General features: G+C 39.4%; 1 protein-coding gene across 1 annotated transcript; it reads right to left on the reverse strand.

Moving 5' to 3' along the window:
* Positions 1–2,431: 2,431 nt before the first annotated feature.
* Positions 2,432–15,838, reverse strand: LOC119066556 (putative ATP-dependent RNA helicase TDRD12). The gene is made up of 20 exons (XM_037169102.1): positions 15,439–15,838; positions 15,260–15,374; positions 14,951–15,197; positions 10,820–11,324; positions 10,608–10,736; positions 10,413–10,545; positions 10,183–10,341; positions 9,922–10,128; positions 9,691–9,853; positions 9,480–9,629; positions 8,602–8,795; positions 8,398–8,532; positions 7,882–8,303; positions 7,415–7,824; positions 6,870–7,353; positions 6,533–6,806; positions 3,477–3,809; positions 3,019–3,323; positions 2,732–2,946; positions 2,432–2,651 (listed from the first exon to the last, which is right to left on the reverse strand). Exons 1-20 carry the CDS (start codon positions 15,738–15,740, stop codon positions 2,533–2,535), a joined length of 5,001 nt encoding a protein of 1,666 aa, XP_037024997.1. The 5' UTR covers positions 15,741–15,838; the 3' UTR covers positions 2,432–2,532.
* Positions 15,839–17,774: the final 1,936 nt, after the last annotated feature.

Consider the following 17,774-nt stretch of genomic DNA (forward strand, 5'->3'; position numbering starts at 1 on the left):
ATTTCAGCCCGTTTCCTTATTTCTCGTCATATTTCCCGATTTCTCATCAATCCTAATTTTGTTCATTTTTCATTTCTAGTCATTTTCCAATTTCTAGTTATTTCCCGATTTCTGGCCATTCCCCGATTTCTGGCTATTCCCCGATTTCTGGCTATTCCCCGATTTCTGGCCATTCCCCGATTTCTTTGGTTAATTTCCGTTTCTTTTCTCCTTTTCACTATTTCTTCCCACTGGGCCGGGTAGATTTTGCGGTATCTGGTTCCAAGATACCAAGGATACATATTATTTGCACACGCGCATTTGTTATGGAACAACGACGCCAAAAATAAGCGATGTACTCTGATTAATGTTCACTTTTATCCTCAAAATGTGCGGTCAACTAATGAAGTAGTAGATCTAGTATATATCAAGCTATAGTTCGAACAACAGAAGCAACCACGGGCTTTTTTAAGCGTGTATTTTACACACTTTTTGTGCATACACGAAAGTGTGTAAATTACACACTTGCGACAAGAAAAAAAAAACGAAAATGATGACTTTCTGAAGAAACGTCGAGTTCCGTCAATGAACTTCATTAAAGAAATTACGAGCAGTTAGGATGTTAACGTTTCTTCAGGGATTAGTCACTTCTGCAATTTTTTTAGAAGCAATATTCCCTTTACAAAACGTTGAACAAGTTTAGTGACAAATTTATCTTAAGGGATTTTCTTCAGTTCGAAAACGTTGAATTTGCGTACCTTTTGTCAATATAGGTACTTTTTCCTCTGTACTCGCGTCATTTCAAAGGAACAGAATTCAAACGTCTGGACATTTACTAGCCAATTTTTTTTCACCCGCTGAGCTCGCGTTATTGTTTTCTTAATAATTACACTTTTATTCGTTAGTAAGACTTAATTGGCGAGAAGAATCGCCGACTTCCCAAAGGAACATTGAGTTACTGAAGAAACGTTAACTGCTCGTCATTTCTTCAGGAACTGGGTGTTTTGTTTATTCAGTGCAACTTCAGCGCAATGAATTAAAAACATGGATTCAACAATTTTGTGACTGACACAGAGGCGGGTTTTGATGTGACGGAAAATTTCATAGTTTCTTGAAATTTCTTTCCTTTTCCTTTTACAAATTCGTTGCAAATAGCTAGATATGAAATACTAACTAGAATCGTTTCATTCAAACATAAAATCTGTAGAACTGGGTTCTTCCTTTCGAACCATATTCAAGCCGTGAATATGCCTCAAAATTTGAATTTTCATCGAATCCTCGAATGAACCGAAAAGAAAATTTCAACGCACTCTTATTGAGAACATCGCGAATTGGGGAAGAAGAAAACATTTATTGAAGCAATAAAGGTGCTTCCCTTGTCGCGCGTTTGATCTACCCAAGGACTTTTCATTTCAAATTTTAGCACACTTCCGGTGTCAATTTGGTTTTTAATTTAGTTACTAATACGAATTTCAGCACTTAAATTGTATAGCAGAATAAACCAAATAGATACTATCTGTGAAGTGTGTAGCCATTACACACTTTGCGTTGAAAACTAAAAAAGTGTGTATTTGCAAAAAGGTATTACACACACTTTTTTGGAAAGTAATGATCTTGGAATAAACAGAAAAACAAGTGTGTAAGAACTCGAAAAGCTTAAAAGTGCCCCTGGAAGCAACAGATTTGATGATCGCAATTTTTTTGGTTTTGGTTCGTCAACGAATCCGACCAATTGTTCAAAGTGAAGAACTAGAACTACGCAGACATCTAAGGTTGAGTAGTGGATGAGGGTACAATGGAATAACGAAGGGTGTAGCGATATGATCGACAAAGTTCCATTTTGAAAGGGATTCAGCTCTCAGTTGTTTTCACATAGTAGAGTGTATGTTCATGGACGTATTAACTCACAAACAGTTAACAACCAACTTAAAACGAACGTATTGCACTAAAAATTTGGATGAAATGTGCAGGCTACTAGCAGGACACCACATGTTCGAATGAAACCAAGTTCAGATCAGGTTACGGAATGAAATTATCTGATCCGACCTGAAAATTTTCTTTTTCCTTAGTCGGCCTGTTTATATGGTTTAGCTGGATGACTATGAAATTTTAGCCGTGGCGTCTCTGCTTCAAAATCGGTTACTGAAAGTTCTTTTTCGACTGCAGAACTATGTTAGATCATAGCACATGATTCATGGAATTTATCAGATTGCAATTTGGGGGAAGAATTAACGAAGAAAGAAGTTCAAGTATCGGAATCGTGCCGAAAATTTAATTTGAAGAATATTTTGTAAGTCTTCGTTTACTGGTGGATATTACGCTCCACTGGTAGCTTGAAATTTTATTTTTGCCGAATATGCGACCGACAAGTGGATTAGAGCTCAAAAAGGAAGAAATCAGCACCGTTCTGAGTGGCTAAAAAAATCTGTAATAATGGAAGACTGACCCGATGATTTTCGTATGTTCGCGTACGTTTATTTCTCAATAGCAATCTGTACAAAAAGTAGAGAGAAAAAAAATAATAATTTCAATTTGAGCCTGAGATGAAGTCGATCACATTTCAATAGCATTCAAAACGTTTTCATCAGCATCGTCGTCGACGTCGTCATCATCGTCATCTTGCGAATACGATAGATCACTGGCCAGAGGCAAAAATTTGCGCTGCTCAGTATCTGCAACAACAACAAACAAAGAAATCCAAATAACTCTCAAACAATATCCAGCCCACCAAGGCATTCATTCGAAAATTTACCGGAATCTTCATTACAGTCATAACATTCATCAACGCATTTGATGAATTGATTTCTACCCGGCCACTTCTCCAATCGCGGCCATTGCTCAGCAGCCAGAGTTTTCATCAGCTTAATTACAATGTTGAGACCTCGAACTTCGTGCGATGTGTATTTGGCATCCACACATCCGAAGAGATTCACAATACATTCGTACCGCTTTTCGTTGGCCACAAAACTGTGAACGGAAAATTCGGAAAAACAGAGTTGCACCGAAGCGGAACAAAGCGACCAAACAAACTATTCTTACCAGATTTGAACAAATCGTGAGCCAACTTTCAGTGAGTAGTCTTTGACATCTGGCGCTGGTATGGCTAGCTGTACCATTGATGAGGTCTGTTTCCACGTAATGTAAGGCATTTCAGCTGTCGACTCTAAGCGACAGTTTAGATTTTTCGCCGATTGGCTGAGTGCCCCAGTGAAAGGATCATCACTATCAACGGTCGTTCTCGGTATTAGATCAGGCACTATAGTTGCCGTTGATTCCGATTTTTCTGCGGAATTTAATATTGCCGGTTGTTGATGGTCGTTGCCGTTTTTTAGAAGGCTTTCCATCTGAAATGATCAAATGATCGAAAGAAATAAGAATCAGAAATTACTTTCCGGCACGAATGGGCACGATTCAGGAGGATAAAAGTTTCGGTCGATTTTGTACAGCGACAAGAAAAGCTCATAGAAATAGATGGCACATGGTCCAGAAAAACTCACAAAATCCTGTAGTTGATGGTAGGCATCCCAATCTTCGTTCGCCAACTGAAGGTCAAACCAGTCAACTTCTATATCGGCTAAATGCTCCGTCTCTGGATCGTAGTCGGCAAATCCACTCTTGACAACGAACTGGTTGATATTTTTCTCCAAATCTTTGTCGAGAAAAACCGCATCGTATGAATTGCATTCCATCAGATTGCTGGCCGAATGGTTTTCTGTGCACCATACAAATAAGCTTCGCGAATCATTTAATGTGTCGTAAATGTTCCGACACGATTCATCGAGCGACATTTCATTGGACGGACGAACGCCAATCATATTGCACCGTATCGCCTGTAAGGATAGTGGATGGAAATTATTAAGAAACAAGCTACAATGGAAAGTCACCTTCACTCCAGACATAAAAGTCCAAAACATGCTAAATGGATTAAAAGATAAAGAGGAAAATGAACCAGCTGGGGTATACAACATTACATACCATGCAGTTCTTGCAATGAAACATATATCGGAGAATCAAAGAGTCGTTCAAAGATTGGAAGATCACAAAGACAACGTCCGTCGTCATGAATATTACAAGCGAGCAGTAGCGAGGCACACAATCAGAAGTAACGGATATAAAATTAATTGACAAAACTCAAAATTAATAGTCAGAGAAAATAATTTCCATCTACGAAAAATCAACAACACCAAGGTCAATTAATGAACATTGATAGAAGTCTGGTTCTAAGCAATCCGACTCAAACCCCGACTTCGCTTTACTCAGCGAGCGATGTATTCCATTCGCTATGCCTCCTAGATTACGCTAGGCCAACCAGGTACGTGGAAAATGGGCAAACACACAAAGAACTGACCCTCAGCTGGTGTACAGTCCGGCTAACTACGACATTTATGTTTTGGTTGTTGTTGCTATTCCGATCTCCGTGGGACAATCACCATTCATCACGTTTAATATCGAGCTTCCGATCTCTCTGAGAGGTATTCACCTTTCGCATAGGATGGTTATCTTATAGCTTATGTACGCTTTAAGAACGGTTCACATTAATTATCTTCGGTTAAGATTTCCTTGCGAGGTTCACCTTTCTTGAATAGGCAGTTTTAGCTGTTAAGAATTTAACTTATTTGTTCATAATATAGTTCGATGTCAATAACCTCAGTCCCTCCCTTGTTACAAATTAATTCGTGAGTTTGCCTTACCGTCTTTGCGTTTCAATAATCATTAAATTCTAGTACCAACCATAAGTTAGAGGTCTGGTTCTAAGCAATGCATGGAAACCAATCTTACCAAAGATATCAGACATCACACAACCACCAAAACAAATACAACAAATAACATAGCAACACGCACACATACAAACAATCACAGTAATCGATACAATACATTAGTTCACTAAAGAAGATTAAAGAGAGTGATTCTTTTGAAAAACGACCTGCCGAAATCGGAGTGGCGGAACAAAACTTCAAATTTTAAAGCCACATTCATCGATACACTGCCCATACATGGTGTCATTAGAAAGCTAAGACCAGTAGCAATTAGGGAAAATAGTTATTTTATGTTTTTGCTGCTTTTCGAATGCATAGGAACCGTCAGAAGTTCGCCGAAATAATCAAACTTTTACCCATACTTTCAACTGCTCGTAACTCCTCAGGGTTGCATTTTACCCCCCATGATCGACTATTTGCCCCGAAAGTACATGCAATTACCTTTCTAATGACATCTCACACGACCTTGTAAGTTTCGTGTACCCGGAGAAATTTCCAGATCAAAAGTGCATGTTTTCGGTTTTCGATCAGCCTCGCTATCCAGACAAGCATCGATGAATTTTCAAAAAATATTTTTGGCTTCTAGGGACATATTGAGGCACATATAAAACAAGAATAGACCGGCTGAAGCCTGGTGAGGTCTTTTTTCAATTTTTGTTTACTACTAGCTTGGTACTCATTCAAGTACCACTTTGGTATTCAACTACCAAATTTTGGAATTATAAATAGGCAAGCAAGCCGATTAATTTCATCAGTTGGTGTGCAGCTCTCAAACAGTAAACATATCTACAACATCCGTATTAGTCAACTACCATGTTGGTAGTCAGTCAACTACCACTTTGGTAGTCAGTCAACTACCACTTTGGTAGTCAGTCAACTACCACTTTGGTAGTCAGTCAACTACCACTTTGGTAGTCAGTCAACTACCACTTTGGTAGTCAGTCAACTACCACTTTGGTAGTCAGTCAACTACCACTTTGGTAGTCAGTCAACTACCACTTTGGTAGTCAGTCAACTACCACTTTGGTAGTCAGTCAACTACCACTTTGGTAGTCAGTCCACTACCACTTTGGTAGTCAGTCAACTACCACTTTGGTAGTCAGTCAACTACCACTTTGGTAGTCAGTCAACTACCACTTTGGTAGTCAGTCAACTACCACTTTGGTAGTCAACTACCAAATACTCGATTTATAAATAGACCAGCAGGCCGAATAATTTCGTCAGTCGGTGTGCGTCTCTCGATTAAGAAACATCTTTGCTGCTATATAGTTTGGGGGTCTAACTACCAACAACTACCAAATTGCAATGTCTGCTATGAGCGATTGGTTACCAGATAACAAATAATAATTGATTTGGCTGGTGTTGGTTTGCTCATAGTAGCATTGCAATTTACCACCGAGGTAGTCAACTACCAAATATTTTAGTTATAAAAAGGCAAGCAGTCGGAATAATTTCGTCATTCGGTGCGTAGCTCTCAAACGGTAAACATCTCTGCTGCTAAATATTTTGGGGGTCCAACTACCAACAACTACCAAACTTTCAAATTGCAATGTCTGCTATGAGCGATTGGTTACCACATAACAAATAATAATTGATTTCCTATGGAAAAAAGACCTAAAAATCCACTGGAAAATGGGTCCGATTTCGGCAGGTCGTTTGTCAAAAGAATCCCTCAGAAGATGTAATCGAAAGCTCGGAAAAAAATAAATTATCGAAAAAATCAAACCGCGTGTATCCAATTATCAAAAAATGAAATTATTAACACCAATAATTTAGCACAGCGGAAAGAAAATCACCTGAAACGGCAGACATGTAATGAATTTCTCAGGAATCTCAATCAAATCGTCCATAGGTACGTTATGTTCTTCCACACCGTAATCGACCAAAAAAATGTTCACCGTTGACTCGTTGACGTTCAAAATCTTCGCCCGTCTATAGTCATTGTTGTACTCATCCCCATCATTTTCCGCAAGAGCTAAGCAAAGGGAGCCCACTTCAACATTGGTCAGTGGCTGTACGTTGCTCGGCTCGTCGGTGAAATTGAAAATTTCTTGGCGTAACTGGTTGAAACTGTCGTTAAAATGTCATTGAGTCAACAGTTTTGCGAACAAATAAAAAACGATCTCGAATTACCATTCGAACTCGCCGGCAAGCAGCACATAAATCTGATCCGGCGCATAAAATTCCCCGATATCAACTTCAATGTATTTGCCGGGTGTTAGCGCTGCCCACTGTTCCACTGGCTCGCTCACAATTCTTGGTGACGCCGTCGGTATCTGCTGATTTAAATGTTCGTTTTTCGGTGACTCGTTGAGAATTGGGTGGCTCAGTATCGGCGACTGACAATTCAGCACAGGAGACTGGATGTTTGTTGGAGAGCGTGAAATCGCTCCTGGTGATTCACTCAAGAATCTACCGCGACCACGACCGCGTTCTTGATTGTTTACCAATTGCTGAACGGGAGTTCGAAGAATTTCTCGTTCGTTGACTAACGGTTCTTTGGCTGATGGTACAATATCTAACGGTTTGTTGTCTGACGGTTTCTTGTCCAACGCTTTGTTGTCCAACGCTTTGTTTTCTAGCGGTTCGTTATCCAACGGTTCGAGATCTATTAAACCTGTGGTGGAAGAATTTATTGAGAAACCGAATTCAACATCAAAATGGAACGGAAGACTTACCAGATTTCTCCGCAATGTCTCGCAGTAATGGGAATGCGTCTTCATCAGGATATCCCAGACTTTCGCGTATGATCTCCTTCTTGAAATCGAACTTCACCAATTCTTCGTCGATCGACGACAGCTTCTCGACTATTTGGACCGATTTCACCCAAATACATCTCATCAACGTCATTTCGATCGTTGCTTCGAAGTGGCAATTTTTCTTTAAATCGCACCATTTGCGCGCACGCGGTACCAAACATTTGTCCCAAGTTGCGCTCAAGTCCAACGGGACAATACCAGCGATTCGAATGTCGACAGCTTGCGGTGGATAACATTTGAATTCATCGGGCAGGATATACAGGTCCTGTATTTTCAAACACTTTTCAACGACATTCGTGTCAATCAGCCACACCATTTTCGACTTCGTCCTGAAATCATTTTTCGTTAAAAATCTATCCGGGAAAAGTAACAAATCGGAAACTCACGTCTCGTCGATGAAAATCACCTGGCAGCGTTTGTACTTCTCACCTTCGTCGTCATCTTCGATAGCGCACAGATCACCCAGCTTGGGTGAATGGTAAACGATCAGATTTTCCGGATTTTCAAAATGCTTGACCATCCGTAATCGGAGCGTAGAAGCGTCGTTGAAACTAAGCTTCTGCCATTCATTTCGTGCCGATGAACGATGTGCCAGTAAGCGAACAGTAAAATGAGCCGGCGAATGAACGGACATAATTTCGAATTTGACCTTTCCGGTTCGTGGTAAATGTTCAGCTGCTCGGTCGGCTTCTGTGAGAAAGTGTCGGCCAGTGCAAGTGTATGGATTGTCGCATACACCGAACAATGTCATTCGATTGCAGAACGGCACGTACTTTTTATTTTGGGCCACCTGTTCAATCCGTTTGATCTTCGGTGGGGGGAAAAAAAGGGTGAAAAATTGAAGAAAATTCATTGGAGGTACGACGTCGTATTTCTAAAAAAAAACTTATATAATAGCTTACGTTGGCCCATGTCGAGACATGTTCTGGTACATTAGCGAAGCAGCGAGTTTTCATAAAATCGACGAGTCTAGGCATTACATCGGAACTCAGTTCGTCCACGAAAACAACCGATGTAGGTTGACCAGATGACAGTCCCTAATATTGAAAATGGATAGGGCAGTGGATATGGACACAACACCAAGGGTTCACAAATTCAACACTCACATCTCCAACCATATTTTTGTAATAATCGAAAGATACCACAAAACGTTGATTGAATATGGTCCAGTTGTCGGGCAACGAATAGTGAATAATGTGCTGCGCATTTCGTATACGTAAATCGGCCAATGTATCGTCAGTGCACACTACTACACCAAGTGCCACGGATTTGTTTCGATTTATTTCTCGATTGATGGAAACTGTAAATATTAAGGTAGATTAGGGTCTGCCGAAGCCGCACAAGTTTCTATATTTTTTTGGAAGTAGGGGAACTGTGGCGGACATTCACTACAACAGAGTCAAAACGAGACAAAACCCAAGTGGCTTTCAAACACACCGAGATGTCTTCTTAAGCGAAATAACTTGTTTGTTTGATAAATCTAGCGCATTCCAGATGTTTGGTAGCCATCTGTCAAAAATGAGGTAATTTCGGACGCTACACAATATGTTACGTGATCCAAAGCACTGTCACTGCTAAGTTTCGAAATTTCCATCGAAAGGTGACAGAACTTTTATTGTAAATTTTCAAATTACTAGTTCAATCAGAAAATTTACTGCTGTCTCGTGTAACGGACCAGTGGAAACGACTGAAGATGGTTAGACCACGCTAACCTCTGACCGCCACTGGTTCCGGAGGTCGAAACAGCATTTTATCTCCACTTTCGCTTCACGCGATCCATGGGAAAGGGAAGAGTAATTGTGCTCTGTTTGTTTGTTTGTTTTGGTGATTGTTCTGCATATTAGATAATGCCACCCCTGGAGTTAGTCTGGCTTCCAGGTAAAATAAAGTTTTGTACCATTGGTCGATTGCAATGACGACAGTGCGTTGCGTGATCTAATTTTGCGTTCGCGGGTTAAATCTTCAATCCAAACTACGAAATTACCGAATTTTTCCGAGTCATCATCATCGCAGTAGTACGTGACGTTATTGTATCCAAGGCTGGTTAGATTCTTCTCAATTAAACGAACTTCTTCTGATGTATTGCAAACGATAACTGTCTGTTCTTCTAAGTATTTTCCTTTCTTGAAATTATCTGCAACGACAATTTGAACCTAAATTCAGCCAACAATGAGTGTCAATTGTCAAATTTGTACCCAAAAATTGTTTATAATGATCCCGATCATTGGTTGACTGAACGGTAATGCTGATGTTCGAATAAATAGCCGCTTCGACGTACGCTCCAATGCAAAGCATCAAATCGTCTTTTCCACAAAACTTTTTCAGGCTATTGTGCCAGATCTTCGACGTTAGAATGAACTGAAAGCCACGTAAAATTGAGAACAAAATCCAACCGAGAGTGTGTGCCGAAAAACGGCAATACTAACCTGCTTATCGGGAACGGGAGTGCACAACGAGTTGTAGATTTTGTGCACGCTCTGTTCGCCAAATCGTTGATACATTGAGTCGATTTCATCGAAAACGACCCGCTTCAATCGCTTCGCATTGAATAGTCGCAACGGACTGTTAATCAGTGTCAATAGATTCGGAATCGAAGTGACCAATATATCCATGCCGTTCAACATTTGGCACTCCTGTTTGGATAATTGAAATAACAAATTCAGGAAAAGGAATCACCATCCGATTACCTGAACATTTTTATCGTCGTGCAACGAAAATGATTTCACAGATATGCCGGAACCCCTTAGCAACTCCTCACAATTCTTTTTGACAGCAGTAACAGCACTTGAGTCCAGACAAATAATAATTGCAACCGGACCATCGCCATCGACAACGGATTCGTACTCCTGCGAATCAACAAATTCAATTTTCGATCAAAAACAGGAATCTCCGTAACCAATTCTAGATGATGTGTTACCATTGCCAATGAGCATACAGCTGGTAAGTATGTCAAGGTCTTTCCGGTTTTGGCTGCATTAATCACAATCAAAGAGTGACCGCGCAGCAAATGTGGCCAAGCAACACTTTGTATACGAAAAACTTGGGTAATGCTAAAATCAAAGTAAAGCAATAATTGATCGATGTTAGGCTGATGCTTGTAGAGTTTTGGTACCTCATTTTCTTCAGATTGGCATGTATTATGTCCGTGAAATGAACTTCGGCAATTGAAGCAACTGCTGGTGTGGGCAAGCCAATGCGACAATGCGTCAGTACTCTATTCGGCAGAGCTGAGGACTGAGAACTAGAAAGAAAACTTCGATTTAAAGCGAAACGTTCTCCGGCTGATGGTTTGCGAACCGCGCCCGGTTTGGTTGTTTAACTGACCTTTCCGCCTCTAAAACTCTTCTGAAATAATTTTTCGGCACCATGTTGGCGTGTTTGTCACTGCTGAACGAAGATTCGGGTACAGGGAGCCGTTTGACCAATGCTGCCAATTCGTCTTTTTTGGTGCTTTTCGCTTTACTTATACCACTAGACGTCGGTGTATCTTGCTTAGAACAGTGACCGTATCTTTTATTGAGCGGCAAATCTTTCATTTTCAGCGACGACGGATCCACATTCGACGATGATTCTGTATTCGACGATGATTCTGTATTCGACGAGGAGTCTGTATTCGACGACGAATGTATATTCGTGGTCTTTGACACCAATCGCATTGTGCGATCGTTCGAATCGTTCCAATCGTTCACTTTGCTTACGATGGTTTTGTCTCGCAAATTTTTCGGCTTGAGAGTTTTTACGGTCCCTGCCCTGGAAGCGTCTACGTTTTCCAATATTTTATAATTTTCTTGTTGAAGCCAGTAGTCCTTATGCGCCAAGCTTTCGTATTCTGAAATTTAATTTTGTTTATTGTATAAAGCTTGACTTGGATCAATTAAAATGACTCTGCTACTCTATGATCAAATGCAAGCCTTTTCGTTCACGCGAGTAAAAGAAAAACTAAACTCAAAATCTTTCATAAAGAAACATAAATCTTACATGTGCTGACGAGACATATTTCGTTACACGACTCGAAGTTATGTTGTCGTCATAACTTCGTCTGTATTCGTTTTATTATATATACAACAAGAAGTACCGGGCTCAAATTATTTTACGCAAACGTTGCTGCATGCAATTCTCTTTTCGTAGATATTTATCCCTCACAGAACAATCGATTCCGCTTCATTCGAAGAGTTTACTTCTTCTATGTATTTTCTGCTGATTAGATGAATGTGCATTGGGACAATTTTCGATCACTAAAATTCACTGGATGGCATTGGAGCCGAAAAGATCGATAAACTAAAGGTGGCAATAGCTCTAAAAAAATTCAATCCTAAGTTTTATGTCTGGGGTTAACCACTGTCGACCTTTATTTCTAAGGCAAGGTTACAGCAATTATATCACAGGAGAAGTGGCGTGGATGAGAAATGAGAAATATTGCATATATGCTGTGATAGTAGTAGATGGCCTTTTGAAACAACGAAAAACAGAGAATCGAAAGCAAGCCCTCAGACCAGAAACGATCATTTTTTGTTGCCGAATCGAATACTAGAAATTTCGATCGATCACACTCATGTCATATTAACAAATTCACTTGTGGTCTCCAGACAAATTCTTCGAATTTGTTCACAATGTCTAATCGAATCCCAAACTTCTACTTATTCAACGTTAATTTGATTGCTTTCAATTAAAACGAGCCATCAGAACAGTCGGAGCGTTTGCTGCGATTGAGCCCCGTACAAACCCGCATATCTATTGCGTACGTGACCCTAGTGCGTCTGTCACCCTACTTTGACCGTAAGCCTATGCGCCGGTTAAAGTAGTTGAAGTAAAATTATTATGTAATGTGTACATCTTAGAAATTGCGCATAGCGCAATTACGAAACCCCGTACGACGTTCCTTTCAAATAAAACAAAAATTTCAAATAGCCCTAAAATTTTAATTTATTGAGTATAAATACACATAGGGCCTAGTATCGGCCTCAGTCCGAGGATCCAAATTATTTTTTTTTTTCAACTACATTCTATTCGGCCTTTGATTACCTCCCAAATGAAACAAAAATTACGAAAAACGGATGAAATTTGCTCGAGTTATATGTAAAATACACATAGGGCCCTAGTAGCTTTTCACTTCTAAGGCCCTAACTCACGGTCCACTCACCCGATTTTAAAAAACTTTTTTTTTCCTGGATTGGTATTGACAATACCTATCATTTACATTTCCATCGTTTATTTTGCCATAAATATCACCAAAAGACCTTAAATCACTTAGGTGGCCCTAACTCACGAAGGGCCGACCCGAATATGCCCATCTTCGAACTTAGCCTCACTATTTTGACTATCTTTCAGGGAAATTTTTTTTTTTTGAAATCGGATTTGATTTACTCAAGATATCAACGTGACAGACAGACGGACAGACGGACCAAATTTTTATTGCGGATTCGTCATCTATGAACATAGGCAAACACTTTGCCCTTACCGTCTGCTTCGAATTCCATCAATTACACACGGCATCGTAATCCTATAAGCCCCTTCGTACTTCGTACGGGGCTAAAAAGGAGGGAAAACATTGTTATGTAAGGCAAAATATTAAAACCGAAGAGAAAGAGAATCACGACAATTGGTTTTTACATGCACAAGTCAGAAATATAGCGTCAAATATGCAAAACAATTAGATAAGAGCCTTACCGTACAATGAGAAGTTACTGTTGATGAGAAATGCAAATTTTGTTGATTCACTTACGAAACAAGAGCTAAAGAACTAATCAAAAACTTGTGTCTGGATACGTCTATCAGTCGGCTAACACACGAAATGTGTACGATCACACAAAGAATTTCTAAAAAATTTATTTTTCTTTCGGACTCATAAAACACCATAAAAAAAATTCTTGCAGGCTTGATTGCTGGTTACAGTAACACTGTATATAGGAACACATAAGTATTATATACGCAACAAGAACCAATGTTTTCTTTGATACATAAATGATCCGTTGCTTGCGACACTTTTGTTTTTTGTATTGCTCGAAACGAAGGAAGGGAAAGAAGTGCAAAGAAAGCAATAAAATCATATTCCATTCGACAAAACAGTTTTTTACTTGCAACCCGAAGGTTACAAGAACACTTAAAGATAAACTCGAATTCGTATGCCGTTGTAACCACTCGAACTTCGCAGAGCTCTTGTAAACTCCAAACTGCACAAAGCTATCACACTAATGAACACGACAACAAACTCTTTGAGAAGACAAGAAGGTACCGATCTTAGCTCAAGGTCAAAAACGAAGAAAATGCGAAATTTATTTTTTTCAAAATTTGTTTACACGATTGATTGTCCAAATCACGTCATTCCTAAAGTACCTAAAGACACCGTCTTGTCCTGCTTATTTAAGAGTCAATTCGCCAAAACTTCGAACAGTCGGGATTCAAGCCGACAGCGATCCAAACAAGCTATGGATCCAATGAATCGTCGTTCAATTCTGATAATATCGTGGGACTACTTTTTTCCCGAAAATTTTTTGTTGGGCTGTCATGGCCCTTAGACAAATTTTCTCCCAAGTGGTCGCGAAAACCGTTTTTTATCAATTACTACAACATGCGAGATGTGAATAATGTCAAATTGTGTACGTTTATGAAGGTCGATGAGCTGAATATTATTGACCAACAAACGCCGAAGTTCGGCCCACCCAGCCGCCACAACAAGTGAAAAACCTCGAAAAAACCAAAATTTTTGAAGGGCTCTGGTCGTTTGGGAAAGTTAGTTGCAGGAAGCTCTAACCCGGAGTTTTGTAGCTTACTTCTCGCCCTATCCATTGACACCCCACTCGACCATACTCACCGTCCCAGATGGAAATGGAGTTGATTTTTCACAATGTATCTCAACCCATCAAATTTTGGGAAATCTTCGAACTTTAAAGTTCCCCAAATAACTGATATCGCTGAGGGTGACGCTTTCTGAGGCGAAAGTTTTATCAACAAAAAATTGACCCAAAAAATTTAAGAAAGAAATTTTTCGAAAAAATTGCGTCACAAGTGGCAGATGTTGAGGAAACTAATGTTAGGAAAATAGTTAAAACAGAGAAAAATATGTCATGAATCATCTGCCACATGTGACGCAATTTTTTGTAAAAAAAATTCTTACATTTTTTGGGTCAATTTTTTGTTGATAAAACTTTCGCCTCAGAAAGCGTCACCCTCAGCGAAATCAGTTATTTTGTAAGTAGAAACAGGGACTAGCGTCACGTGAAAGTGTGAACCCCTTTAGGGTTTTTTGGGGGATTTCAGTTCTTTTGGAAGTTTATGGGTAAGGGTCACTAGTTTTGTAAGCATCTCATGTCGACAACAGCTCAAATCCATCGAAAAACCCGATGGAAGTTGGGAAGTGCCAGAGGAATCATCTGTCATCCCAAAATTTAGGAACCCACCTTGGAACACCTCAATTATATCGAAAATAACTCAAGCAAAAAAAAACTTCTTCCTCACCTGTTTCGAAATCTACGGCATCAATCGCTTCATCGATGTTCTTCAAAACGTCATCCATATTGACTGATTTTTCACTAGATAGAAGCACTTCCAGAGATCCATAAACGTGCTGCTCAGCAGCATTGCATTTGTAGTGAAAGGTCAACTGTTCACTGTTCGAATAGATCTTTTCGAATTCATTAATCGCCTTCTCAGACCACGACGGTTTATTGCGCATTACAGTTTTGAATTGGTAATAATCATAGTCCTGGAATCAGGCGAGTTGTTGCAACGAAGCCGGAAAGAGTAAAACGTCCATGTGGAACTTACCGGTTGCGCGGGCACAACACCACTACAAGTTGCTTTGAACACACGCCGATTGTCTTTTTTCAATTCGTCGGAAGTCACTTTCCTTACAAACTTTAGATTTGATCGAATCGGAAATCTAAAGAAAAACCAACAAAATGTTGAACCGAAATGGAATAGTTTTTCCTTCGCAATCAATTTACCCGTAATCGATTGCCCATAATATCAATTCGGATCCATATGAATATTTCAGTTCACAGTCGACCCGAGCCCGAATGTATTTTGAACTCATGAAGAGACATTGTACAATTACAATGTCGCCGACCTTCGGTTCATCGTAACGGTCACTTTTGCTCCTATCCGCCAAACGTTGAATTCTCTCCTGCATTCTTTCATCCTCACCGTCGTCGTCGTCTATATATTTGAACCAAAATTCGTGAGGAGTCACGTAATAAGTGATTTCAATCGGTCGTGATTTAGGGTGATCTTCTTTTACGAACACCATTTTTTTGCCGATGATCTGGAACGCACTGTATTATTGTTCTTGTTTCCGGCCTCTTTTATCTTAACAAAACATCTGTTGATAGAGTTCTGGTTGTTTTGTTTTGATTTACATTTCGAAAATGAATTGTCTGCATGACGTCATTTTCGAATGGTGAATCCCAAGAGAAAAATGTAATTAAAATCCCAGTGTAAAAAATATGTTTCTTTGAATATAGATTGTGGAAATTGTTATCGTCACTACCGCAAAAATCAGCGATGGCACTGCCTTCGAGTCGGTCTTTTGAGACACGAAATTTAAAAATCTAAATCATTTGATAGGAAATTAAATTTTCGATGAAAATATTGTTCGATGAAGTGACAGGAGGACCGACTTGCCAACAGCGTCAATCATTGAGAGTCCTGTGAAATAGTGCTCAAACCCAAGATCTATTGTTTTAACTACCAATGCAATCGATAGTCAAGTCGCGAAACTTTGAACAGCATCAAAACTTTGAACACTATTTATCTCCTTGTCTCCGTTAAATATGCAAGAGCGACAAGGAGGGCATATGTTCAAAGTTTTTGTTACTGTTCAAAGTTACGCGAGTTGACACTGGATTTGATGTGCATTTACTAAATGTTCTGAAAGAACATGTTAAGACGGCTTAAGTTTGAGTTTGAGTAATTTTAAAGAAAAGTTGAATTGAAAAATTCTTAAGTCAGTCTAGGGCCAATCAGTAGATGAATTATATAAATTGAAATTGTTGCTTGTTTACCGAGAGGAGATAATAGGAAATTGCAACAAGAGCTCAAGTTGGAATTACCTATTTCTACCCGAGGAGAACACCATATTTTTCATCCGTGCATGGCGTGAATAACCGTTTTTATTCACCAAACAAAAACGTCAATTTTTCTCACCAATACCCTCTCTAGCAAACACTATTCGTTTTGACGCTGTCAAAATACCCCCTTATTGTTTGTAGAATGACGCATTGTCGCCTAATTTCTAATTTTACATGCAAAATGCAAAGGCAACGTTGCATTTTTACCCCCTTAATAAATGTAGCTAGGTTGCTAGAGAGGGTATTGATCTCACTTTTTTTTTCAAAACCAAAACAAATTGACAGTTGAAACGAGAAAAAATTTGTGTTCGTCTTATGGGAGAAACAAGACGCGAGGAAATAAAAAATTTCTCACCTGAACTATCATCAGAGAGAGCAGTCAACAAAACGCCATCTTCTCACCGCATTTGAATGGAGAAAATCGGGTTATTCACGCCTCAGGGATGAAAAATAAATTTTAACGCACTCAGTTATATGAATACCGTGAATTACGCATATACAGCCAGCGCTGCGTTTGATTTGGGTTTGACACTGTTAATTTTGAATTTTTAGCGGACGTCAAATAACTTTAGCTGCGTATTGCTGTTGCATCTTCAATTAATTTTTGTTGTACGAACCTGCACATCATTACCAGATCTTATTTCTATTCCTTTCGATTTGTTCAAATATGAAATTTGATCCTAAGTAACGCCGTTCAATCGAATCGATTCCTATTTGGTTCCCTGCCCTGCTGATTGAGTTAGTCATTTTGTAAAATACTAGACCACATTGATCGCGAAAAAAGTCGCGGGACAACCATTTTGGAGTGTTTGAAAGTCAATTTATTTTGTACTTTAAATCTGTAGCTAAAGTAAATGTACGCGAGATTGATGCATACCGATCGATTTTACATTGATCCGACGTACAATACTGGACCGCTAGATCGATAACAATGACATTAAGATTAAATACAAAAATATTCGAAGATAAGAGAGAGAGTACGAGCATCGCGCGTTGACAGGTTGGGTACTTCTGATACACTGATATTACTCTTCAGATTCTTATGCCCCCATAAACAAAAATTTGTACGCTAGCCACATTGAAAATGTATTATTCCTCTTTCGCTGCTTAGATTTGTATACTTTTTATGTATGCTCTTAATGTACACTTCCATGTATAACTAACGTTACCGACACACAACTACATGTATGCCAAACGTGGATGCATTTGTGTGC

This window comes from Bradysia coprophila, chromosome IV (assembly GCF_014529535.1).
Source record: "Bradysia coprophila strain Holo2 chromosome IV, BU_Bcop_v1, whole genome shotgun sequence".
In the NCBI taxonomy this organism is placed as follows: Eukaryota; Metazoa; Arthropoda; class Insecta; order Diptera; family Sciaridae; genus Bradysia; species Bradysia coprophila.